General features: G+C 61.5%; 2 protein-coding genes across 7 annotated transcripts in view; both read left to right on the top strand.

The window, feature by feature from the left end:
- The first annotated feature begins 4 nt into the window (after positions 1–4).
- Positions 5–23,525, top strand: CLN3 (CLN3 lysosomal/endosomal transmembrane protein, battenin). 6 transcript variants are annotated; one of them, XM_069882166.1, is made up of 15 exons: positions 5–66; positions 1,253–1,307; positions 2,147–2,231; positions 2,329–2,379; positions 2,763–2,842; positions 3,764–3,849; positions 5,909–5,981; positions 10,321–10,452; positions 12,205–12,286; positions 16,212–16,280; positions 18,267–18,322; positions 18,417–18,510; positions 19,827–19,967; positions 21,207–21,245; positions 23,286–23,519. In XM_069882166.1, the coding sequence occupies exons 1-15, from the start codon at positions 36–38 to the stop codon at positions 23,424–23,426; spliced, it is 1,215 nt and encodes a 404-aa protein (XP_069738267.1). In that variant the 5' UTR covers positions 5–35; the 3' UTR covers positions 23,427–23,519. The 6 variants fall into 6 exon arrangements, with proteins under 6 accessions (XP_069738267.1, XP_069738268.1, XP_069738269.1 ...); XM_069882167.1 differs by lacking the exons at positions 2,763–2,842; positions 12,205–12,286 and having other exon boundaries at positions 23,286–23,520; XM_069882168.1 differs by lacking the exons at positions 3,764–3,849; positions 12,205–12,286 and having other exon boundaries at positions 23,286–23,520.
- Positions 23,526–24,685: 1,160 nt separating this feature from the next.
- Positions 24,686–26,357, top strand: part of TBRG1 (transforming growth factor beta regulator 1) — a 28,448-nt gene continuing 26,776 nt past the window's right edge. The window contains exons 1-2 of the mRNA XM_069882118.1: positions 24,686–24,772; positions 26,104–26,344. Of these exons, the coding sequence (XP_069738219.1) occupies positions 24,686–24,772; positions 26,104–26,344 (328 nt within the window). The remainder of the gene's footprint in view (positions 24,773–26,103; positions 26,345–26,357) is intronic.

The raw sequence follows: 26,357 nt of genomic DNA, 5'->3' as shown, positions 1-26,357 counted from the left end.
TGACCCCCCCCCACTTCCCCTCAGGGTAAACAGCGATGGAGGACGAGGAGCCGCTGGTGCCGCCGGGTGAGAGCGGCTGCGCCCCACAGCGCCCCACGGAGCCCCACAGCGCCCCATAGAGCCAGGAGCTGCCCTATAGCGCCCCACGGAGCCGGGAGCTGCCCTATAGCTGCCCCACAGCCGCGCCATGGTGCCTTGAGCTGCCCCACAGCTCCTCCAGAGCGTCCCGAGCTGCCCCACAGCTGCCCCACAGGGCCCTGAGCTGCCCCACAGCTGCCCCATAGGGTCCTGAGCTGCCCTATAGCGCCCTGAGCTGCCCCACAGCTGCCCCATAGGGTCCTGAGCTGCCCCACGGAGCTGGGAGCTGCCCCACAGGGCCCTGAGCTGCCCCAGAGCAGCCCCATAGCACCCTCAGCTGCCCTATAGGGCCCTAAGCTGCCCCATAGCTACCTCCCAGCTGCCCCACGGAGCTAGAAGCTGCCCTATAGCTACCCACCAGCTGCCCCATAGGGCCCTGAGCTGCCCCATAGCTGCCCCCCAGCTGCCCTATGGAGCTGGGAGCTGCCCCATAGCTGCCCCATAGCACCCTCAGCTGCCCCATAGGGCCCTCAGCTGCCCCATAGCTGCCCCATAGCACCCTCAGCTACCCCTCAGCTGCCCCACAGGGCCCTATAGCTGCCCCATAGCACCCCCAGCTGCCCCATAGTGCTCTAATCTGCCCCATAGCTACCCCCCAGCTGCCCCACGGAGCCGGGAGCCGCCCCATAGCTGCCCCACGGAGTCGGGAGCCACCCCATAGCTGCCCCATAGCTGCCCCATAGCTGCCCCATGGAGCTGGGAGCTGCCCTATAGCAGCCCCATAGGGCCCTGAGCTGCCCCATAGCTACCCCTCAGCTGCCCCACAGGGCCCTATAGCTGCCCCATAGCACCCCCAGCTGCCCCATAGTGCTCTAATCTGCCCCATAGCTACCCCCCAGCTGCCCCACAGAGCTAGGAGGTGCCCTAGAGCTGCCCCATAGCACCCTCAGCTGCCCCATAGCTACCCCCCAGCTGCCCCACAGGGCCCTGAGCTGCCCCATAGCAGCCCCATAGCACCCCCAGCTGCCCCATAGTGCTCTAATCTGCCCCATAGCTACCCCCCAGCTGCCCCACGGAGCCGGGAGCTGCCCCATAGCTGCCCCATAGCTGCCCCACAGAGCTGGGAGCTGCCCCATAGCTGCCCCCCAGCCCCCAGTGACCCCTCTCCCCGCAGCCGAGCCGCCCCCCCAGCCCCCCAGCGCCCCCTGGAGGAACGGAGCCGCCTTCTGGTGAGGCCGCACCCCCAAACCGGCTCCCAGTCCCTCCCAGTGCCACCTGGTACCCCTTAATCCCCTCCCAGTGCCACCCCGTACCCCTTAATCCCCTCCCAGTACCCCTTAATCCCCTCCCAGTGCCACCCAGTACCCCTTAAACCTCTCCCAGTGCCCCTTAATCCTCTCCCAGTGCCACCCAGTACCCCTTAAACCTCTCCCAGTACCCCTTAATCCCCTCCCAGTGCCACCCTGTACCCCTTAAACCTCTCCCAGTGCCCCTTAATCCCCTCCCAGTGCCCCTTAATCCCCTCCCAGTGCCACCCAGTACCCCTTAATCCCCTCCCAGTACCCCTTAATCCCCTCCCAGTGCCACCCCGTACCCCTTAATCCCCTCCCAGTACCCCTTAATCCCCTCCCAGTGCCACCCAGTACCCCTTAATCCCCTCCCAGTACCCCTTAATCCCCTCCCAGTAGCCCTTAATCCCCTCCCAGTGCCACCCTGTACCCCTTAAAGCTCTCCCAGTGCCCCTTAATCCCCTCCCAGTGCCAACCAGTGCCCATTAACCCCCTCCCAGTGCCCCCCAGTCACCTTCCAGTCCCTCCCAGTGCCCCCTACTCCCCTCCCAGTGCCCCTAAATCCCCCTCCCAGTCCCTCCCAGTGCCCCCCACTCCCCCCCCAGTCCCTCCCAGTGCCCCTAAATCCCCCTCCCAGTCCCTCCCAGTGCCCCTAAATCCCATCCCAGCACCTCCCAGTCCCTCCCAGTGCCCCCCAGTCCCTCCCAGTGCCCCTAAATCCCATCCCAGCGCCTCCCAGTCCCTCCCAGTGGCTCCCAGTAGCTCCCAGTTGCCCCTAGGTTGCTGGGGGCGTGCAACAACCTGCCGTACGTGCTGATGCTCAGCGCCGCCCGCGACCTCCTCACCCCCGACCCGGCGCAACCGGTGGGTCCTGCCCCCCAACCCCCTTTATCTGCCCCCCAACCCCCTCTTGCCCCCCCCCCCCTTTTTATTTTTAGTCTCTCACCCCTCTCTTTTCCAGGGACCCCCCCGGAACAGCTCCCGCTACGACTGCAACCCCATCTCTACTGGGGTGAGACTGGGAGGGGACTGGGATGGACTGGGAGGGGAGTGGGGGGCACTGGGAGGGGATTAGGAGGGGACTGGGGGGGCACTGGGAGGGGCCTGGGAGGCACTGGGAGGGGACTGGGGGGCACTGGGAGGGGACTGGAAGGGACTGGGGGGCACTGGGAGGGGACTGGGGGGGACTGGGAAGGACTAGGGGGCACTGAAAGGGTACTGGGGGGCACTGGGAGGGCACTGGGAGGGGCCTGGGGGGCACTGGGAGGGGCCTGGGGGGCACTGGGAGGGGACTGGAAGGGACTGGGGGGCACTGGGAGGGGACTGGAAGGGACTGGGGGGCACTGGGGGGCACTGGGGGGCAGCGGGCTCTGTGCCCCACACGTGTGGGTCCAGGCCGTGCTCCTGGCCGACGTTCTCCCCACGCTGCTCATCAAACTGGCGGCGCCGCTTGGGCTCCACCTCCTGCCCTACAGGTCAGGGGGGCCCTACGGGGTCCCTATAGGGTCCTTATGGGGTGTTATGGGTCCCTATGGGGTCCCTATGGGTCTCTATGGGTCCCTATGGGGTGTTATGGGTCTCTGTGGGGTCTCTGTGGGGTCTCTGTGGGGTCTCTATGGGGTCTCTGTGGGGTCTCTATGGGGTCTGTGGGGTCTGTGGGGTCTCTGTGGGGTCTCTGTGGGGTCTCTATGGGGTCTCTGTGGGGTCTCTGTGGGGTCTCTGTGGGGTCTCTATGGGGTCCCTATGGGTCTCTATGGGTCCCTATGGGGTGTTATGGGTCTCTGTGGGGGCTCTGTGGGGTCTCTGTGGGTCTCTATGGGTCTCCATGGGTCTCTATAGGTGCCTGTGAGGCATTGTGGGTTCCTATGGGGTCCTTATGGGGTGTTATGGGTCTCTATGGGGTTTCTATGGGTTCCTATGAGGTGCTATGGGGAGTTAGGGGTTGATCTATGGGTTCTTGTGGGTCCCTATGGGTCTCTGTGGTCCCTGTGGGTCAATCTGTGGGTCCCTATGGGGTCTCTCTGGGTCCTTATGGGTCTCTATGGGTCTCTGTGGTCCCTATAGGTCAATCTGTGGGTCCCTATGGGTTCCTATGGGGTCTCTGTGAGTCGTTATGGGTCTCTATGGGTCCCTATGGGTCAATCTATGGGGCACTGTGGGGGGCCATGGATCAATATGGGTCAATCTATGGGTTTCTGTGGGTCTCTATAGGGCGCTGTGGGTCAATCTATGGGTCCAGATGGTCCTTATGGGACATTTATGAATCCCTATGGGTCTCTATGGGTCCTTATGGGTCTCTATGGGTCCCTATGGGTCTCTGTGGGGCAATCTGTGGGTCCCTATGGGTCCCTATGGGTCCGTGGGTCAATCTATGGGTCCATCCGTGGGTCCCGCAGCCCCCGGGTGGCGTTGGCCGCTCTGTGCTCCTGGGGAAGCTTCGCCCTCGTCAGCTGCACCCGCGGCCCCACGGCGGCTCTGGGGGGTGCGTGTGGGGCTGGGGGGGGGATCTGTGGGGCTGGGGAGGGATCTGTGGGGCTGGGGAGGGGATCTGTGGGGCTGGGGGGGGATCTGTGGGGCTGGGGAGGGGATCTGTGGGGCTGGGGGGGGATCTGTGGGGCTGGGGGGGGATCTGTGGGGCTGGGGAGGGGGATCTGTGGGGCTGGGGAGGGGGATCTGTGGGGCTGGGGAGGGGATCTGTGGGGCTGGGGGGGGGATCTGTGGGGCTGGGGGGGGGATCTGTGGGGCTGGGGGGGGGGATCTGTGGGGCTGGGGGGGGATCTGTGGGGCTGGGGGGGGGATCTGTGGGGCTGGGGAGGGATCTGTGGGGCTGGGGGGGGATCTGTGGGGCTGGGGAGGGGATCTGTGGGGCTGGGGGGGGATCTGTGGGGCTGGGGGGGGATCTGTGGGGCTGGGGGGGGATCTGTGGGGCTGGGGAGGGGATCTGTGGGGCTGGGGGGGATCTGTGGGGCTGGGGGGGGATCTATGGGGCTGGGGGGGGATCTATGGGGCTGGGAGCGGGGCTGGGGGGGGATCTGTGGGGCTGGGGAGGGATCTGTGGGGCTGGAGGGGGGATCTGTGGGGCTGGGGGGGGATCTGTGGGGCTGGGAGCGGGGCTGGGGGGGGGATCTGTGGGGCTGGGGGGGGGGATCTGTGGGGCTGGGGGGGGGGATCTGTGGGGCTGGGGAGGGGGATCTGTGGGGCTGGGGAGGGATCTGTGGGGCTGGGGAGGGATCTGTGGGGCTGGGGAGGGGATCTGTGGGGCTGGGGGGGGGATCTGTGGGGCTGGGGGGGGGATCTGTGGGGCTGGGGAGGGATCTGTGGGGCTGGGGAGGGGGGATCTGTGGGGCTGGGGGGGATCTGTGGGGCTGGGGGGGGATCTGTGGGGCTGGGGAGGGATCTGTGGGGCTGGGGGGGGATCTGTGGGGCTGGGGAGGGATCTGTGGGGCTGGGGGGGGATCTGTGGGGCTGGGGAGGGATCTGTGGGGCTGGGGGGGGGATCTGTGGGGCTGGGGGGGGATCTGTGGGGCTGGGGAGGGGGATCTGTGGGGCTGGGGAGGGATCTGTGGGGCTGGGGGGGGGATCTGTGGGGCTGGGGGGGGGATCTGTGGGGCTGGGGAGGGGATCTGTGGGGCTGGGGGGGGGATCTGTGGGGCTGGGGGGGATCTGTGGGGCTGGGGGGGGATCTGTGGGGCTGGGGGGGGGATCTGTGGGGCTGGGGGGGGATCTGTGGGGCTGGGGGGGGGATCTGTGGGGCTGGGGGAGGGATCTGTGGGGCTGGGGGGGGATCTGTGGGGCTGGGGGGGGGATCTGTGGGGCTGGGGGAGGGATCTGTGGGGCTGGGGGGGGGATCTGTGGGGCTGGGGGGGGGATCTGTGGGGCTGGGAGCGGGGCTGGGGGGGGATCTGTGGGGCTGGGGGGGGATCTGTGGGGCTGGAGGGGGGATCTGTGGGGCTGGGGAGGGATCTGTGGGGCTGGGGGGGGGATCTGTGGGGCTGGGGAGGGATCTGTGGGGCTGGGGGGGGGATCTATGGGGCTGGGGAGGGGATCTGTGGGGCTGGGGGGGATCTGTGGGGCTGGGGGGGGATCTGTGGGGCTGGGGGGGGATCTGTGGGGCTGGGGGGGGGATCTATGGGGCTGGGAGCGGGGCCGGGGGGTGATCCATGGGGCTGGGGGGAGAGCTATGGGGCGGATCTATGGGGCTGGGGAGGGGATCTATGGGGCTGGGGGGGATCTATGGGGCTGGAGGGGATCTATGGGGCAGAGAGTGGGGCTGGGGGGGGATCTGTGGGGCTGGGGGGAGAGCTATGAGGCGGGGAGCGGGGTTGGGGGGCGGATCTATGGGGCTGGAGGGGATCTGTGGGGCTGGGAGCGGGACTGGGGGGGGGATCTGTGGGGCTGGGGGGGGATCTATGGGGCGGGGGAGGATCTATGGGGCCGGGGGGGGATCTATGGGGCGGGGATCTATGGGGCTGGGGGGTAGGGGCTGCCCCCCCCCCCCCCCCAGGCTGTGGGGCTGCCCCCTAAGTGTGGGGCGGGCCCAGGGGTGGCTCTGGCCAGCGTGAGCTCGGGGCTCGGGGAGGTGACGCTGCTGGCGCTGGCGGCCGAGTACCCCAGGTAGGGGGCGCTATGGGGCACGGGGGGGGACCCTATGGGGCGGGGGGGGTCCCTAAGGGCCCCTATGGGGCGGGGGAGGGAGTTGTGGGGTCCCTATGGGGTCTCTATGGGTCCCTATTGGTCTCTATGGGTCCCTATGGGGTCTCTATGGGTCCCTATTGGTCTCTATGGGTCCCTATGGGGTCTCTATGGGGTCTCTATGGGTCCCTATGGGGTCTCTATGGGTCCCTATTGGTCTCTATGGGTCCCTGTGGGGTCCCTATGGGGTCCCTATGGGGTCTCTATGGGTTCCTATTGGTCTCTATGGGTCCCTATGGGGTCTCTATGGGTCCCTATTGGTCTCTATGGGTCCCTATGGGGTCCCTATGGGGTCCCTATGGGGTCTCTATGGGTCCCTATTGGTCTCTATGGGTCCCTATGGGGTCTCTATGGGGTCTCTATGGGTCTCTATGGGGTCTCTATGGGTCTCTATGGGTCCCTATTGGTCTCTATGGGTCCCTATGGGGTCTCTATGGGTCCCTATTGGTCCCTATTGGTCTCTATGGGTCTCTATGGGTCCCTATGGGGTCCCTATTGGTCTCTATGGGTCCCTATGGCTCTTTATGGGTCCCTGTAGGTCCCTATTGGTCTCTCTGGGTCAATCTATGGGTCCCTATGGGTTCCTATTGATCCCTATTGGTTTCTCAGTCCCTATTGGTCTCTATGGGTCCCTATAGCTCCTTATGGGTCACGGTGGGTCAGTTTATAGGTCCCTATGGGTCTCTATGGGTCCCTATTGGTCCCTATGGCTCTTTATGGATCCCTGTAGGTCCCTATGGGTCTCTCTGGGTCAATCTATTGATCCCTATTGGTTTCTGAGTCCCTGTTGGTCTCTATGGGTCCCTATGGGCCGCCATGAGGTTCCTATGGCTCCTTATGGGTCGCAGCGGATCAATTTATAGGTCCCTATGGGGTCTCTATGGGTCCCTATGGGGTCTCTATGGGTCTCTATGGCTCTTTATGGGTCCCTGTAGGTCCCTATTGGTCTCTCTGGGTCAATCTATGGGTCCCTATGGGTTCCTATTGATCCCTATTGGTTTCTCAGTCCCTATTGGTCTCTATGGGTCCCTATAGCTCCTTACGGGTCACGGTGGGTCAGTTTATAGGTCCCTATGGGTCTCTATGGGTCCCTATTGGTCCCTATGGCTCTTTATGGATCTCTGTAGGTCCCTATGGGTCTCTCTGGGTCAATCCATTGATCCCTATTGGTTTCTGAGTCCCTATTGGTCTCTATGGGTCCCTATGGGCCGCCATGAGGTCCCTATGGCTCCTTATGGGTCGCAGCGGATCAATTTATAGGTCCCTATGGGTCCCTATGGATCCCTATTGGTCTCTATGGCTTCCTAGTTGTCTCTATGGGTCCCTATGGTTCTTTGTGGGTCCCTGTAGATCCCTATTGGTTTCTGTATTGATCTCTATTGGTTTCTGAGTCCCTATTGATTTCTATGGGTCCCTATGGGTCGCCATGAGGTCCATATGGCTGCTTATGGGTCAATTTATAGATCCCTATTGGTTTCTCTGGGTCAATCTATTGATCCCAATTGGTTTCTCAGTCCCTATTGATCTCTATGGGTTCCTATGGCTCCTTATGGGTCGCAGTGGGTCAATTTATGGGTCTGTATTGGTTTCCTTGGGTTAATATATTGATCGCTATTGGTTTCTGAGTCCCTATTGGTTTCTATGGGTCCCTATGGGTCGCCATGACGTCCTTATGGGTTGCAGTGAGTCAATTCATAGATCCGTATTGGTCTCTATGGGTCCCTATTGGTTTCTTAGGGTCCCTGTAGGTCCCTATTGGTTTCTCTAGGCCAATTTATTGATCTCTATTGATTTTTCACTCCCTATTGGTTTCTATGGGTCCCTATTGGTCGTTATGGCTCGCCATGAGGTCCATACACGTCCTTATGGGTCAATTTATAGGTCCCTATTGGTTTCTCTGGGTCAATATATTGATCCCTATTGGTTTCTGAGTCGCTATTGATCTCTATGGGTCCCTATGGGTTTCTATGGGTCCCTGGAGGTCCCTATTGATTTCTCTGGGTCAATCTATGGGTCGCTGTGGGTCGATCTATGGGTCCCTATGGGTTTCTATTGATCCCTATTGGTTTCTGAGTCCCTGTTGATCTCTATGGGTCCCTATGGGTTTCTATGGGTCCCTGGAGGTCCCTTTTGATTTCTCTGGGTCAATCTATGGGTCCCGATGGGTTTCTATTGATCCCTATTGGTTTCTGAGTCCCTATTGGTTTCTATGGGTCCCTATGGGTTGCCACGAGGTCTTTATGGGTCGGAGTGGGTCAATTTATAGGTCTCTATTGGTTTCTATGGGTTCCTATGGCTCTTTATGGGTCCTTGTAGGTCCTTATTGGTTTCTCTGAGTCAATCTATTGATCTCTATTGGTTTCTGAATCCGTATTGATCTCTATGGGTCACCATCAGGTCGTTATGGCTCACAGTGGGTCAATTTATAGGTCCCTATGGGTTTCTATGGGTCCCTATGGCTCTTTACGGGTCCCTGTAGGTCCCTATTGGTTTGTCTGGATCAATCCATTGATCCCTATTGGTTTCTGAGTCACTATTGATCTCTATGGGTCCCCATGAGGTCCCTATGGCTCTTTAGGGGTCGCAGTGGGTCAATTTATAGGTCCCTATTGATCTTTGGGGGTCCCCCTATTGATCCCTGTGGGTCCCTATGGGTCACTGTTGGTCACTGTGGGTCCTTATTGATCTCTATGGGACCCTCAGGGACCTTATTGATCTCTGTGGGTCCTCCTATTGATTTCTATGGGTCATTATTGATCTCTATGGGTCCTTATTGATCTCGATGGGTCCCTATTGATCTCTGGGAGTTCCCCTATTGGTCTCTGTGGGTCCCTATTGATCTCTATGGGTCCTTGTTGGTCTCTATGTGTTCTTATTGATATCTGGGGGTCCCTTTATTGATATCTATGAGTCCCTATTGATCTCTGTGGGTGCTTATTGATTTTTGGGAGTCCCTATGGGTCTCTATTGATCTCTGTGGGTCCCTGTGGGTTCCTATGGGTCCCTATTGATCTCCGTGGGTCCGTATTGGTCTCTATGGGTCCCTATTGATTTCTGTGGGTCCTCCTATGGGTCTCCGTGGGCCCCTATTGATCTCCATGGACCCCTATTGATCTCTGTGGGTCCCTATTGATCTCTATAGGTCCTCGTATGGGTCTCTGTGGGTCCTCGTATGGGTCTCTGGGGGCCCCTATTGATCTTTGGGGGCTCCTATTGATCTTTATGCGTGCCTATTGATTCCCGTGAGTCCCTATTGATCTCTGTGGGCCCCTATTGGTCTCTGGGGGCCCCTATTGATCTTTATGCATGCCTATTGATCCCTGTGAGTCCCTATTGATCTCTGTGGGTCCTCCTATTGATCTCCATGGGCCCCTATTGATCCATATGGGCCCCTATTGATCTCCATGGGCCCCTATTGATCCCTGTGGGCCCCTATTGATCCATATGGGTCCCTATTGATCTCTGTGGGTCCCTATTGATCTCTGTGGGTCCCTATGGGTCTCTGTGGGTCCCCCTATTGGTCTCTGGGGACCCCTATTGATCTCTGGGGGCCCCTATTGATCTTTATGCATGCCTATTGATCCCTGTGAGTCCCTATTGATCTCTGTGGGTCCTCCTATTGATCTCCATGGGCCCCTATTGATCCATATGGGCCCCTATTGATCCCTGTGGGCCCCTATTGATCCATATGGGTCCGTATTGATCTCTGTGGGTCCCTATTGATCTCTATAGGTCCCTATGGGTCTCTGGGGGCCCCCTATTGATCCCTGTGGGCCCCCTATTGATCCCTGTGGGCCCCTATTGATCCCTATGGGTCCCTATTGATCCCTATGGGTCCCTATTGATCTCCATGGGCCCGTATTGATCCCTATGGGTCCCTATTGATCTCCATGGGCCCGTATTGATCCCTATGGGTCCCTATTGATCCCTGTGGGTCCCTATTGATCCCCGTGGGTCCCTATTGATCCCCATGGGTCCCTATTGATCCCTATGGGTCCCTATTGATCCCTGTGGCTCCCTATTGATCCCTATGGGTCCCTATTGATCCCCATGGGCCCGTATTGATCCCTATGGGCCCCTATTGATCCCCGTGGGTCCCTATTGATCCCCGTGGGCCCCTATTGATCTATATGGGCCCCTATTGATCCCTGTGGGCCCCTATTGATCTATATGGGTCCCTATTGATCCCTGTGGGCCCCTATTGATCTCCGTGGGTCCCGGTGGGTCGGCGCGGGGGTGAGCGCGTGGCTGTGCCCCCCAGGCTGGCGCTGTCGCTGTGGGCGGCGGGCACGGGGGCCGCGGGGCCGCTGGGCTCCGTGTCGTACGCGGCGCTGGGCCAGGGCCGGCGGGCGCTGCTGCTGGGGCTGGGGCTGCCCCTGCTCGGCCTCGCCAGGTACCGGGGGGGCACTTGGGGGGCGGGGGGGGCACTTGGGGGGCTGGAGGGGGGGTTATGGGGCTGGAGGGGCACTTAGGGGGCTGGAGGGGCACTTAGGGGGCTGGAGGAGGGGGTGATAGGGGTGGAGGGGGGGGGTTATGGGGCTGGAGAGGGGGGTTATAGGGCTGGAGGGGCACTTAGGGGGCTGGAGGAGCACTTAGGGGGCTGGAGGGGGGGTGATGGGGCTGGAGGGGCACTTAGGGGGCTGGAGGGGGGGTGATGGGGCTGGAGGGGCACTTAGGGGGCTGGAGGGGCACTTAGGGGGCTGGAGGGGCACTTAGGGGGCTGGAGGAGGGGGTGATAGGGGTGGAGGGGGGGGTTATGGGGCTGGAGAGGGGGGTTATAGGGCTGGAGGGGCACTTAGGGGGCTGGAGGGGGGGTTATGGGGCTGGAGGGGCACTTAGGGGGCTGGAGGGGCACTTAGGGGGCTGGAGGAGGGGGTGATGGGGCTGGAGGGGCACTTAGGGGGCTGGAGGGGGGGGTGATGGGGCTGGAGGGGCACTTAGGGGGCTGGAGGGGGGGTGATGGGGCTGGAGGGGCACTTAGGGGGCTGGAGGGGCACTTAGGGGGCTGGAGGGGGGGTGATGGGGCTGGAGGGGCACTTAGGGGGCTGGAGGAGGGATCTATGGGGCTGGAGCGGGAGGTTATGGGGCTGGAGAAGCACTTAGGGGGCTGGAGGGGCACTTAGGGGGCTGGAGAGGGGGGTTATAGGGCTGGAGGGGCACTTAGGGGGCTGGAGGGGCACTTAGGGGGCTGGAGGGGGGGTTATGGGGCTGGAGGGGCACTTAGGGGGCTGGAGGGGGGGGGATGGGGCTGGAGGGGCACTTAGGGGGCTGGAGGGGGGGTTATGGGGCTGGAGGGGCACTTAGGGGGCTGGAGGGGGGGGTTATGGGGCTGGAGGGGCACTTAGGGGGCTGGAGGGGGGGTTATGGGGCTGGAGGGGCACTTAGGGGGCTGGAGGGGGGGGTTATGGGGCTGGAGGGGCACTTAGGGGGCTGGAGGGGGGGTTATGGGGCTGGAGGGGCACTTAGGGGGCTGGAGGGGCACTTGGGGGGCTGGAGGGGCACTTAGGGGGCTAGAGGGGGGGTTATGGGGCTGGAGGGGCACTTAGGGGGCTGGAGGAGGGATCTATGGGGCTGGAGCGGGAGGTTATGGGGCTGGAGAAGCACTTAGGGGGCTGGAGGGGCACTTGGGGGGCTGGAGGGGGGGGTGATGGGGCTGGAGGGGCACTTAGGGGGCTGGAGGGGGGGGTTATGGGGCTTGAGGGGGGGTTATGGGGCTGGAGGGGCACTTAGGGGGCTGGAGGGGCACTTGGGGGGCTGGAGGGGGGGTTATGGGGCTGGAGGGGCACTTGGGGGGCTGGAGGAGCACTTAGGGGGCTGGAGGGGGGGGGTTATGGGGCTTGAGGGGGGGTTATGGGGCTGGAGGGGCACTTAGGGGGCTGGGGGGGCACTTAGGGGGCTGGAGGGGGGGGTGATGGGGCTGGAAAAGGGTGGTTGGGGGGATCTGTGGGGCTGGGGGGGGGATCTGTGGGGCTGGGGGGGGATCTATGGGGCTGGGGAGGGGATCTGTGGGGCTGGGGGGGATCTGTGGGGCTGGGGGGGGGATCTGTGGGGCTGGGGGGGGATCTGTGGGGCTGGGGGGGGATCTGTGGGGCTGGGGGGGGGGTCACTTATAAGTCTGACCCCCCCCCCCCTCCCCCCCCCCCAGCTATTTCTTCCTGCTCGCCCCTCCCCCACCGGCTCCCCCCGACCCTCCCCCCCCCACGACTGGGAGTTGGCCCCGAGCCAAGGTGGGGGCGGGGCTAAAGGGGGTTAATTGGGGCTAAAGGGGGTTAATTGGGGCTAATGGGGGTTAATTGGGGCTAAGGGGGGTTAATTGGGGCTAAAGGGGGTTAATTGGGGCTAATGGGGGTTAATTGGGGCTAAGGGGGGTTAATTGGGGCTAAAGGGGGTTAATTGGGGCTAATGGGGGTTAATTGGGGCTAAGGGGGGTTAATTGGGGCTAAGGGGGGTTAATTGGGGCTAAGGGGGGGTTAATTGGGGCTAAAGGGGGGTTAATTGGGGCTAAAGGGGGGTTAATTGGGGCTAAAGGGGGTTAATTGGGGCTAAGGGGGGTTAATTGGGGCTAAGGGGGGTTAATTGGGGCTAAAGGGGGGTTAATTGGGGCTAAGGGGGGTTAATTGGGGCTAAGGGGGGTTAATTGGGGCTAAAGGGGGTTAATTGGGGCTAAGGGGGGTTAATTGGGGCTAAGGGGGGTTAATTGGGGCTAAAGGGGGGTTAATTGGGGCTAAAGGGGGTTAATTGGGGCTAATGGGGGTTAATTGGGGCTAAGGGGGGTTAATTGGGGCTAAAGGGGGTTAATTGGGGCTAATGGGGGTTAATTGGGGCTAAGGGGGGTTAATTGGGGCTAAAGGGGGTTAATTGGGGCTAATGGGGGTTAATTGGGGCTAAGGGGGGTTAATTGGGGCTAAGGGGGGTTAATTGGGGCTAAGGGGGGGTTAATTGGGGCTAAAGGGGGGTTAATTGGGGCTAAAGGGGGGTTAATTGGGGCTAAAGGGGGGTTAATTGGGGCTAAGGGGGGTTAATTGGGGCTAAGGGGGGTTAATTGGGGCTAAAGGGGGGTTAATTGGGGCTAAGGGGGGTTAATTGGGGCTAAGGGGGGTTAATTGGGGCTAAGGGGGTTAATTGGGGCTAAGGGGGGTTAATTGGGGCTAAGGGGGGTTAATTGGGGCTAAAGGGGGGTTAATTGGGGCTAAAGGGGGGTTAATTGGGGCTAAAGGGGGTTAATTGGGGCTAAAGGGGGTTAATTGGGGCTAATGGGGGTTAATTGGGGCTAAAGGGGGTTAATTGGGGCTAATGGGGGGTTAATTGGGGCTAAGGGGGGTTAATTGGGGCTAAGGGGGGTTAATTGGGGCTAAGGGGGGTTAATTGGGGCTAAGGGGGGTTAATTGGGGCTAAAGGGGGTTAATTGGGGCTAAAGGGGGGTTAATTGGGGCTAAGGGGGGTTAATTGGGGCTAAGGGGGGTTAATTGGGGCTAAAGGGGGGTTAATTGGGGCTAAGGGGGGTTAATTGGGGCTAAGGGGGGTTAATTGGGGCTAAAGGGGGTTAATTGGGGCTAAGGGGGGTTAATTGGGGCTAAGGGGGGTTAATTGGGGCTAAAGGGGGTTAATTGGGCTAAAGGGGGGTTAATTGGGGCTAAAGGGGGGTTAATTGGGGCTAAAGGGGGTTAATTGGGGCTAATGGGGGTTAATTGGGGCTAAAGGGGGTTAATTGGGGCTAATGGGGGTTAATTGGGGCTAAGGGGGGTTAATTGGGGCTAAGGGGGGTTAATTGGGCTAAGGGGGGTTAATTGGGGCTAAGGGGGGTTAATTGGGGCTAAAGGGGGGTTAATTGGGGCTAAAGGGGGGTTAATTGGGGCTAAAGGGGGGTAATTGGGGCTAAGGGGGGTTAATTGGGGCTAAAGGGGGTTAATTGGGGCTAAGGGGGGTTAATTGGGGCTAATGGGGGTTAATTGGGGCTAATGGGGGTTAATTGGGGGCTAAGGGGGGTTAATTGGGGCTAAAGGGGGTTAATTGGGGCTAATGGGGGTTAATTGGGGCTAAGGGGGGTTAATTGGGGCTAAAGGGGGTTAATTGGGGCTAATGGGGGTTATTGGGGCTAAGGGGGGTTAATTGGGGCTAAGGGGGGTAATTGGGGCTAAGGGGGGGTTAATTGGGGCTAAAGGGGGGTTAATTGGGGCTAAAGGGGGGTTAATTGGGGCTAAAGGGGGTTAATTGGGGCTAAGGGGGGTTAATTGGGGCTAAGGGGGGTTAATTGGGGCTAAAGGGGGGTTAATTGGGGCTAAGGGGGGTTAATTGGGGCTAAGGGGGGTTAATTGGGGCTAAAGGGGGTTAATTGGGGCTAAGGGGGGTTAATTGGGGCTAAGGGGGGTTAATTGGGGCTAAAGGGGGGTTAATTGGGGCTAAAGGGGGTTAATTGGGGCTAATGGGGGTTAATTGGGGCTAAGGGGGGTTAATTGGGGCTAAAGGGGGTTAATTGGGGCTAATGGGGGTTAATTGGGGCTAAGGGGGGTTAATTGGGGCTAAAGGGGGTTAATTGGGGCTAATGGGGGTTAATTGGGGCTAAGGGGGGTTAATTGGGGCTAAGGGGGGTTAATTGGGCTAAGGGGGGTTAATTGGGGCTAAAGGGGGGTTAATTGGGGCTAAAGGGGGTTAATTGGGGCTAAAGGGGGTTAATTGGGGCTAAGGGGGGTTAATTGGGGCTAAGGGGGGTTAATTGGGGCTAAAGGGGGGTTAATTGGGGCTAAGGGGGGTAATTGGGGCTAAGGGGGGTTAATTGGGGCTAAAGGGGGTTAATTGGGGCTAAGGGGGGTTAATTGGGGCTAAGGGGGGTTAATTGGGGCTAAAGGGGGGTTAATTGGGGCTAAAGGGGGTTAATTGGGGCTAAAGGGGGTTAATTGGGCTAATGGGGGTTAATTGGGGCTAAAGGGGGTTAATTGGGGCTAAGGGGGTTAATTGGGGCTAATGGGGGTTAATTGGGGCTAAGGGGGTTAATTGGGGCTAAAGGGGGTTAATTGGGGCTAAGGGGGGTTAATTGGGGCTAAAGGGGGGTTAATTGGGGCTAAAGGGGGGTTAATTGGGGCTAAGGGGGGTTAATTGGGGCTAAAGGGGGTTAATTGGGGCTAAGGGGGGTTAATTGGGGCTAAAGGGGGTTAATTGGGGCTAAGGGGGGTTAATTGGGGCTAAAGGGGGGTTAATTGGGGCTAATGGGGGTTAATTGGGGCTAAGGGGGGGTTAATTGGGGCTAAGGGGGGTTAATTGGGGCTAAAGGGGGTTAATTGGGGCTAAGGGGGGTTAATTGGGGCTAAAGGGGGTTAATTGGGGCTAAAGGGGTTAATTGGGGCTAAAGGGGGGTTAATTGGGGCTAAAGGGGGTTAATTGGGGCTAAAGGGGGTTAATTGGGGCTAAGGGGGGTTAATTGGGACTAATTGGCGTTAATTGGGGCTAAAGGGGTTGGGGGTGGGGCTAAGGGGGGTTAATTGGGGCTAAAGGGGGGTTAATTGGGGCTAAAGGGGGTTAATTGGGGCTAAAGGGGGTTAATTGGGGCTAAAGGAGGTTAATTGGGGCTAAAGGGGGTTAATTGGGGCTAAAGGGGGTTAATTGGGGCTAAAGGGGGTTGGGGGCGGGGCTAAAGGGGGGTTAATTGGGGCTAAGGGGGTTAATTGGGGCTAAAGGGCTGGGGGCGGGGCTAAAGGGGGTTAATTGGGGCTAAAGGGGGTTAATTGGGGCTAAGGGGGGTTGGGGGCGGGGCTAAAGGGGGGTTAATTGGGGCTAAAGGAGGTTAATTGGGGCTAAAGGGGTTGGGGGTGGGGCTAAAGGGGTTTAATTGGGGCTAATGGGTTTGGGGGCGGGGCTAAGGGAGTTAATTGGAGCTCAATGGGTGTGGGGGTGGGGCTAAGGGGGTTAATTGGAGTTAATGGGTCTGGGGGCGGGGCTAAGGGGGTTAATTGGAGCTCAATGGGTTTGGGGGTGGGGCTAAGGGGGTTAATTGGGGCTAATGGGTCTGGGGGCGGGGCTAAGGGGGTTAATTGGGGCTAATGGGTCTGGGGGCGGGGCTAAGGGGGTTAATTGGGGCTAATGGGTCTGGGGGCGGGGCTAAGGGGGTTAATTGGGGTTACTGGGTTGGGGCGGGGCTAAGGTTGTCCCCTCCCCCAGGCGTGGCTGCCGCTCGCCCTGCCCCTCGGGGTCGTCTACTTCGCCGAGTACTTCGTCAACCAGGGGATGGTGAGGGGGCACTTGGGGGGCAGGGGGGGGCACTTATGGGGCAGAGGGGGGCACTTATGGGTCGTTAGGGGGCAGTTATGGGGTAGAGGGGGTCACTTATGGGTCACCAGGGGGCAGTTATGGGGCAGAGGGGGCACTTATGGGTCACTAGGTCACTCGTGGGGCTGAGGGGGGGCACTTATGGGGCTGAGGGGGTCACTTATGGGGCAGAGAGAGCACATATGGGTCTCTGGGGGTCACTTATGGGTCACTAGGAGTCACTTATGGGGCTGAAGGGATCATTTGTAGGTCACTATGGGTCGCTTCTCAGTTTAAGGGGGTCACTTATGGGGCAGGGGAGAGGGATGTGGGGTGGTTATGGGGCTGGGCTGGATTCTGTGGGGCTGAGGGGGTCACTTATGGGGCAGGGGAGATGGATGTGGGGTGGTTATGGGGCTGGGCTGGATTCTGTGGGGCTGAGGGGGGTCACTTATGGGGCTGAGGGGGTCACTTATGGGGCAGGGGGGATGGATGTGGGATGGTTATGGGGCTGGGGGGTCACTTATGGGGCAGGGGGGATGGATTTGGGGTGGTTATGGGGCTGGGTTGGATTCTATGGGGCTGAGGGGATCACTTATGGGGCAGGGGAGATGGATTTGGGATGGTTATGGGGCTGGGCTGGATTCTATGGGGCTGAGAGGGTCACTTATGGGGCTGAGGGGGTCACTTATGGGGCGGGGGGATGGATGTGGGGTGGTTATGGGGCTGGGCTGGATTCTATGGGGCTGAGGGGGTCACTTATGGGGCAGGGGGGATGGATGTGGGGTGGTTATGGGGCTGGGCTGGATTCTGTGGGGCTGGGGGGTCACTTATGGGGCTGAGGGGGTCACTTATGGGGCAGGGGGGATGGATGTGGCGTGGTTATGGGGCTGGGCTGGATTCTGTGGGGCTGAGGGGGTCACTTATGGGGCTGGGGGGTCACTTATGGGGCAGGGGGGGATGGATTCTATGGGGCTGGGGGGTCACTTATGGGGCTGAGGGGGTCACTTATGGGGCAGGAGGGATGGATGTGGGGTGGTTATGGGGCTGGGCTGAATTCTATGGGGCTGAGAGGGTCACTTATGGGGCTGAGGGGGTCACTTATGGGGCAGGGGGGATGGATGTGGGGTGGTTATGGGGCTGGGCTGGATTCTGTGGGGCTGAGGGGGTCACTTATGGGGCAGGGGGGATGGATGTGGGGTGGTTATGGGGCTGGGCTGGATTCTGTGGGGCTGAGGGGGTCACTTATGGGGCAGGGGGGATGGATGTGGGGTGGTTATGGGGCTGGGCTGGATTCTGTGGGGCTGGGGGGTCACTTATGGGGCTGGGGGGTCACTTATGGGGCAGGAGGGATGGATTTGGGATGGTTATGGGGCTGGGCTGGATTCTGTGGGGCTGAGGGGGGTCACTTATGGGGCTGAGGGGGTCACTTATGGGGCAGGAGGGATGGATGTGGGATGGTTATGGGGCTGGGCTGGATTCTATGGGGCTGAGGGGGTCACTTATGGGGCAGGGGGGATGGATTTGGGATGGTTATGGGGCTGGGCTGGATTCTATGGGGCTGGGGGGTCACTTATGGGGCTGGGGGGTCACTTATGGGGCAGGAGGGATGGATTTGGGATGGTTATGGGGCTGGGCTGGATTCTGTGGGGCTGAGGGGGGTCACTTATGGGGCTGAGGGGGTCACTTATGGGGCAGGAGGGATGGATGTGGGATGGTTATGGGGCTGGGCTGGATTCTATGGGGCTGAGAGGGTCACTTATGGGGCTGAGGGGGTCACTTATGGGGCTGAGGGGGTCACTTATGGGGCAGGAGGGATGGATTTGGGATGGTTATGGGGCTGGGCTGGATTCTATGGGGCTGAGGGGGGTCACTTATGGGGCTGAGGGGGTCACTTATGGGGCCGGGGGCTCACTTATGGGGCTGAGCTGTGGGTCCAGCCCCACACGTGCCCCTCCTGCCCCACAGCTGGAGCTGCTCTACTTCCCGGCCTCGTCCCTGCCCCATAGCGCCCAGTATCGCTGGTGAGACCCACGGCGACGGCACTGGGGGGGGGGGGGGGGGGTCGATGTGTGGGTCGCGCCGTGGGGCTGCCCCACATCTCGCTCTGCCCCACAGGTACCAGGTGTTCTACCAGGGGGGCGTCTGCATCGCTCGCTCCGCCACCCACTGGGTCCAGGTCCGGCCCCTCTGGGCCCTGGCGCTGCTGCAGGTGGGGGGCTGCCCCATAGGCACCTATAGAGACCCTATAGAGACCCCTAGGGACCCATAGAGACCCATAGAGACCCACAGAGACCCCACAGAGACCCCACAGAGACCCCACAGAGACCCCATAGAGACCCATAGAGACCCCATAGAGACCCCACAGAGACCCCACAGAGACCCTATAGAGACCCGTAGGGACCCCTAGAGACCCCACAGAGACCCATAGGGACCTATAGAGACCCTATAGAGACCCATAGGAACCCTGTAGAGACCCATAGGGACCCCATAGAGACTCCTAGAGACCCATAGGGACCCATAGAGACCCATAGGGACCCCTAGAGACCCTATAGAGACCCATAGGGACCCTGTAGAGACCCATAGGGACCCCGTAGAGACTCCTAGAGACCCATAGAGACCCATAGGGACCCTGTAGAGACCCATAGAGACCCCTAGGGACCCCTATAGAGACCCCTAGGGACCCCTATAGAGACCCCTAGGGACCCCTATAGAGACCCATAGGGACCCTATAGAGACCCATAGAGACCACCTAGAGACTCCATATGGACCCCTATAGAGACCCCTATAGAGACCCCTATAGAGACCCCTATAGAGACCCCACAGAGACCCCACAGAGACCCCACAGACCCCACAGAGACCCCACAGAGACCCCATAGAGACCCTACAGACCCCACAGACCCCACAGACCCCACAGAGACCCCACAGAGACCCCACAGACCCCACAGAGACCCCACAGACCCCATAGAGACCCCACAGACCCCACAGAGACCCCATAGAGACCCCATAGAGACCCCACAGACCCCACAGAGACCCCACAGAGACCCCACAGAGACCCCATAGAGACCCCACAGACCCCACAGAGACCCCACAGAGACCCCACAGACCCCACAGAGACCCCACAGACCCCATAGAGACCCCACAGACCCCACAGACCCCACAGAGACCCCACAGAGACCCCACAGACCCCACAGAGACCCCATAGAGACCCCACAGACCCCACAGAGACCCCATAGAGACCCCACAGAGACCCCATAGAGACCCCACAGACCCCACAGAGACCCCATAGAGACCCCACAGAGACCCCATAGAGACCCTACAGACCCCACAGACCCCACAGACCCCACAGAGACCCCACAGAGACCCCACAGACCCCACAGACCCCACAGAGACCCCATAGAGACCCACAGAGACCCCACAGACCCTCCCCTCCCCCTGAGGCCCCTCCCCTCGCCGTGGCCCCTCCCCCTCAGCCCCCTCCCCTCCCCCCAGCCCCTCCCCCTGGCTGAGGCCCCTCCCCCCCCCCAGACCCTGCTGGCCTGTGTCCTCTCGGGGTCGGTGTTCGGGGGGTTCCTGCCGGGCCCCGCGGCCGCCATGACGCTGCTGGGGGGGGAGGGGCTCGTCGGGGGGGCCGCCTACGGCAGCGCCTACCTGGGCGTCGCCCAGCAGGTGAGGGGGCGGGGCCTGAGGGGGAGGGGGCGGGGCCTGGGGAGGGAGGGGGCGGGGCCTGAGGGGGAGGGGGCGGGGCCTGAGGGGGAGGGGGCGGGGCCTGAGGGGGAGGGGGCGGGGCCTGGGGAGGGAGGGGGCGGGGCCTGGGGAGGGAGGGGGCGGGGCCTGGGGAGGGAGGGGGCGGGGCCTGAGGGGGAGGGGGCGGGGCCTGAGGAGGGAGGGGGCGGGGCCTGGGGAGGGAGGGGGCGTGGCTTGAGGGGGCGTGGCTATAGGAGAAGGGGCGTGGCTTGAGGGGAGGGGGCGGGGTGGGAGATCTATGGGGCTGGGGAGGGGATCTGTGGGGCTGGGGGGGATCTGTGGGGCTGGGGAGGGGGATCTGTGGGGCTGGGGGGGGGATCTGTGGGGCTGGGGAGGGGATCTGTGGGGCTGGGGGGGGGATCTGTGGGGCTGGGGAGGGGGATCTGTGGGGCTGGAGGGGGATCTGTGGGGCTGGAGGGGGATCTGTGGGGCTGGGGGGGGATCTGTGGGGCTGGGGGGGGGATCTGTGGGGCTGGGGGGGATCTGTGGGGCTGGGGAGGGGGATCTGTGGGGCTGGGGAGGGGATCTGTGGGGCTGGGGAGGGGATCTGTGGGGCTGGGGGGGGATCTGTGGGGCTGGGGGGGGGATCTGTGGGGCTGGGGGGGGATCTGTGGGGCTGGGGGGGGATCTGTGGGGCTGGGGAGGGGATCTGTGGGGCTGGGGAGGGGATCTGTGGGGCTGGGGGGGGATCTGTGGGGCTGGGGGGGATCTGTGGGGCTGGGGAGGGGATCTGTGGGGCTGGGGGGGGATCTGTGGGGCTGGGGGGGGGATCTGTGGGGCTGGGGGGGGATCTGTGGGGCTGGAGGGGGATCTGTGGGGCTGGGGGGGATCTGTGGGGCTGGGGAGGGGGATCTGTGGGGCTGGGGAGGGGATCTGTGGGGCTGGGAGGGGGATCTATGGGGCTGGGGGTGGATCTGTGGGGCTGGGAGGGGGATCTATGGGGCTGGGGGGGGATCTGTGGGGCTGGGGAGGGGATCTGTGGGGCTGGGGAGGGATCTGTGGGGCTGGGGGGATCTATGGGGCTGCCCCCTAAGTGTGGGGCGCAGGCGGGCCCGGCGGGGCGCTCGCTGGCTCTGACGCTGACGGCGCTCGTGGCCTCCGTGGGGCTGGGGCTGGCGGGGGGCGCGGCCCTGGGCGTCCATCGGCTCCTCTGTGGGGCAGAGCGACCCACGGCGCCCGCCTGACCCACGGCCACGCCAGGTGAGCGACCCACGGCGCGGGGGGACCCCTAACTCTGCCCCATAAGTGAGGGATGGGGGGCTGGGACCCCTAACTCTGCCCCATAAGTGAGGGATGGGGGGCTGGGACCCATAGCGCTGCCCCATAAGTGAGAGATGGGGAGCTGGGACCCATAGCGCTGCCCCATAAGTGAGAGATGGGGGGCTGGGACCCCTAACTCTGCCCCATAAGTGAGGGATGGGGGGCTGGGACCCATAGCGCTGCCCCATAAGTGAGAGATGGGGGGCTGGGACCCCTAACTCTGCCCCATAAGTGAGGGATGGGGGGCTGGGACCCCTAACTCTGCCCCATAAGTGAGGGATGGGGGGCTGGGACCCATAGCGCTGCCCCATAAGTGAGGGATGGGGGGCTGGGACCCATAGCGCTGCCCCATAAGTGAGGGATGGGGGGCTGGGACCCATAGCGCTGCCCCATAAGTGAGAGATGGGGGGCTGGGACCCCCAGCTCTGCCCCATAAGTGAGAGATGGGGGGCTGGGACCCCTAACTCTGCCCCATAAGTGAGGGATGGGGGGCTGGGACCCCTAACTCTGCCCCATAAGTGAGGGATGGGGGGCTGGGACCCCTAACTCTGCCCCATAAGTGAGGGATGGGGGGCTGGGACCCATAGCGCTGCCCCATAAGTGAGAGATGGGGGGCTGGGACCCCTAACTCTGCCCCATAAGTGAGAGATGGGGGGCTGGGACCCATAGCGCTGCCCCATAAGTGAGGGATGGGGGGCTGGGACCCATAGCGCTGCCCCATAAGTGAGAGATGGGGGGCTGGGACCCCCAGCTCTGCCCCATAAGTGAGAGATGGGGGGCTGGGACCCCTAACTCTGCCCCATAAGTGAGAGATGGGGGGCTGGGACCCCTAACTCTGCCCCATAAGTGAGAGATGGGGGGCTGGGACCCCTAACTCTGCCCCATAAGTGAGGGATGGGGGGCTGGGACCCCTAACTCTGCCCCATAAGTGAGAGATGGGGGGCTGGGACCCCTAACTCTGCCCCATAAGTGAGGGATGGGGGGCTGGGACCCCTAACTCTGCCCCATAAGTGAGGGATGGGGGGCTGGGACCCCTAACTCTGCCCCATAAGTGAGGGATGGGGGGCTGGGACCCATAGCGCTGCCCCATAAGTGAGAGATGGGGGGCTGGGACCCCTAACTCTGCCCCATAAGTGAGAGATGGGGGGCTGGGACCCATAGCGCTGCCCCATAAGTGAGGGATGGGGGGCTGGGACCCATAGCGCTGCCCCATAAGTGAGAGATGGGGGGCTGGGACCCCCAGCTCTGCCCCATAAGTGAGAGATGGGGGGCTGGGACCCCTAACTCTGCCCCATAAGTGAGAGATGGGGGGCTGGGACCCCTAACTCTGCCCCATAAGTGAGAGATGGGGGGCTGGGACCCCTAACTCTGCCCCATAAGTGAGGGATGGGGGGCTGGGACCCCTAACTCTGCCCCATAAGTGAGAGATGGGGGGCTGGGACCCCTAACTCTGCCCCATAAGTGAGGGATGGGGGGCTGGGACCCCTAACTCTGCCCCATAAGTGAGGGATGGGGGGCTGGGACCCCTAACTCTGCCCCATAAGTGAGGGATGGGGGGCTGGGACCCCTAACTCTGCCCCATAAGTGAGGGATGGGGGGCTGGGACCCATAGCGCTGCCCCATAAGTGAGAGATGGGGGGCTGGGACCCATAGCGCTGCCCCATAAGTGAGGGATGGGGGGCTGGGACCCCTAGCGCTGCCCCATAAGTGAGAGATGGGGGGCTGGGACCCCTAGCGCTGCCCCATAAGTGAGAGATGGGGGGCTGGGACCCCCAGCTCTGCCCCATAAGTGAGGGATGGGGGGCTGGGACCCCTAACTCTGCCCCATAAGTGAGAGATGGGGGGCTGGGACCCCTAACTCTGCCCCATAAGTGAGGGATGGGGGGCTGGGACCCATAGCGCTGCCCCATAAGTGAGAGATGGGGGGCTGGGACCCCCAGCTCTGCCCCATAAGTGAGGGGGGGGGTCTCTGCCCCACAGCTCTCTGGATCGTGGCCCCCCCGGCTCTGCCCCACGGCGAGAAGGACCCTCGGGACCCACGGAGCCCTCGGCTGCCCCACGGCGCCCACAGCCAATAAACCTCGTGGACCCCCACGTGCTGCTGCGTCTGGGGGGGACTGACCCATAGATTGACCCATAGATTGACCCATAGGGACCCTATAGAGACCCCATAGGGGCCCATGGACCCCATAGAGACCAATAGGGACCCCATAGAGACCCCACAGAGACCCATAGACCCCATAGGGACCCCACATGGACCCATAGAGACCCTATAGAGATTCATAGGGACCCCTAGAAACACCCTAGAGACCCTATAGGGACCCACAGAGACTCATAGACCCCATAGAGGCACATGAAGAGCCATAGGGACCCACAGAGACCCCATAGGGAACCCTAGGGGCCCATAGAGACACATGGGGACCCGATAGACCCCATAGAGACCCCACAGAGACCCCATAGAGACCCCACAGAGACCCCATAGAGACCCCACAGGGACACATGGAGACCCCACAGAGACCCCATAGACCCCATAGAGACCCCATAGACGCCACAGGGACCCCATAGAGACCCCATAGAGGCCCCTAGAACCCCATACAGACCACATAGGAACTCATAGACCCCATAGGGACCCCATAGAGACCCCACAGAGACCCCACAGAGACCCCACAGAGACCCCACAGACCCCACAGAGACCCCATAGGAACCCCTAGAGACCCACAGAGACCCCATAGAGACCCCGTAGAGACCCCATAGGGACCCACAGGGACCCACAATGGCTCCGGTTTCTTCACCTTTAATCAATTCTTAGCGAGTTCCTGCCCCACAGATCCACGGGGGGGGCCCTCCTGCCCCATAGATCGGGGGGGGGGGGGGCCCTCCTGCCCCATAGATCCATAGGGGGGTCCCTCCTGCCCCATAGATCCACGGAGGGGGCCCCTCCCGCCCCACAGATCCACGGGGGGGGCCCCTCCTGCCCCACAGATCCACGGGGGGGGGCCCTCCCGCCCCATAGATCCATAGGGGGGCCCTCCCGCCCCATAGATCCATAGGGGGGCCCTCCCGCCCCATAGATCCACGGGGGGGGGGGGCCTCCTGCCCCATAGATCCACGGGGGGGCCCCTCCCGCCCCATAGATCCACGGGGGGGGCCCTCCTGCCCCATAGATCCACGGGGGGGCCCTCCTGCCCCATAGATCCATAGGGGGGCCCTCCCGCCCCATAGATCCACGGGGGGGGGCCCTCCTGCCCCATAGATCGGGGGGGGGGGGGGGCCCTCCTGCCCCATAGATCCACGGGGGGGGGGGGGGGCCCTCCTGCCCCAGAGCTCCCTCCCCCTCCACCCTCGGAAGCGAGTCCCCACCCACTTCCGGTGACGTCACGATGAGCGCCGGTCACTTCCGGTTTTTCCGTGCTTCCGGTTCCGGTTCGCGGAAGCTCGCGAGCTGCGGTCGCTCGTGTGGCCTGAGAGTAAGTGGGGGGGGGACGGACCCTGATTTTGGGGTGAAGGACCTTGAGTTTGGGGTGAAAACCCTTGAGTTTGGGGTCAAGAACCTTGGATTGGGGTGAGGGACCTTGAGTTTGGGGTGAGGAACCTTGATTTTAGGGTGAAAAACCTTGAATTTTGGGTGAGGGACCTTGAGTTTGGGGTGAAGGACCTTGATTTTAGGGTGAAAAACCTTGAATTTGGGGTGAAGGACCCTGGGATTGGGGTGAAGGACCTTGAGTTTGGGGTCAAGAACCTTGAGTTTGAGGTGAAGGACCTCGAGTTTTGGGGTGAAGAACCATGATTTTAGGGTGAAAACCCTTGAGTTTGGGGTGAGGGACCTCGGATTGGGGTGAGAGACCTTGAGTTTGGGGTGAAGAACCTTGAGTTTGGGGTGAAGAACCTTGAGTTTGGGGTGAAAAGCCTTGAATTTGGGGGGAAGGACATTGAGTTTGGGGTGAGGGACCTTGATTTTGGGGTGAGGGACCTTGGATTGGGGTGAAGGACCTTGAGTTTGGGGTCAAGAACCTTGAGTTTGGGGTGAAGGACCTCGAGTTTTGGGGTGAAGAACTATGATTTTAGGGTGAAAACCCTTGAGTTTGGGGTGAGGAACCTTGGATTGGGGTGAAGGACCTTGAGTTTGGGGTGAGGAACCCTGAGTTTTGGGTGAAGGACCTTGAGTTTGGGGTGAAAAACCTTGATTTTAGGGTGAAAACCCTTGAGTTTGGGGTGAGGGACCTTGAATTTGGGGTGAAGAACCTTGAGTTTGGGGTGAAGAACCTTGGATTGGAGTCAAGAACCTTGAGTTTGGGGTGAAGAACCTTGAATTGGGGTGAGGGACCTTGATTTTAGGGTGAAAACCCTTGAATTTGGGTTGAGGGACCTTGAGTTTGGGGTCAAGAACCTTGGATTGGGGTGAAGGACCTTGGATTGGGGTGAAAACCCTTGAATTTGGGGTGAGGGACCTTGAGTTTGAGCTGAGGAACCTCAAGTTTGGGTTGAGAACCTTGGGGTTTGGATCTCGAACCTCAACTTTTTGGTGAGGAACCTCAAGTTTTGGTGGCGAACCTCAACGTTGAGCTGAGGAACCTCAAGGTTTGGATGGAGAACCTGGAGTTTTGGGTGGGGAACCTCGAGTTTTGGGTGGGGAACCTCGAGTTTTGGGTGGGGAACCTCGAGTTTTGGGTGGGGAACCTCGAGTTTTGGGTGAGGAACCTCAAGTTTGGGTTGAGAACCTTGGGTTTTGGATCTCGAACCTCAACTTTTTGGTGAGGAACCTCAAGTTTTGGAGCTAGAAGGTGGGTTTTGGTTGCAGGAGATGCCCAAGGGCGCCCGTCCCCGCCCCCCCGAGCGGTTCCGGCTGCGCTGCCGGTGGCTCCGGCGCCTGGCGAGGACCTTGGTCCTGGAGAACGGGGCCCTCTGCGACGAGGTGGCTCGGCTGGAGGCCAAGTGGCTCCGAGCCCGAGAAGAACGACGCTTCCTCCTGGCTCGGCTCCTCCAGCTCCACCAGGAAGCGCCTGGAGAAGGTCCCAGGGGGAGGCAGCGACGAGGAGGAGGTGGGAGAAGGTC

This window comes from Phaenicophaeus curvirostris, unplaced genomic scaffold (assembly GCF_032191515.1).
Source record: "Phaenicophaeus curvirostris isolate KB17595 unplaced genomic scaffold, BPBGC_Pcur_1.0 scaffold_84, whole genome shotgun sequence".
Lineage (NCBI taxonomy): Eukaryota > Metazoa > Chordata > Aves > Cuculiformes > Cuculidae > Phaenicophaeus > Phaenicophaeus curvirostris.
This window is presented reverse-complemented; position numbering and strand designations above follow the sequence as displayed.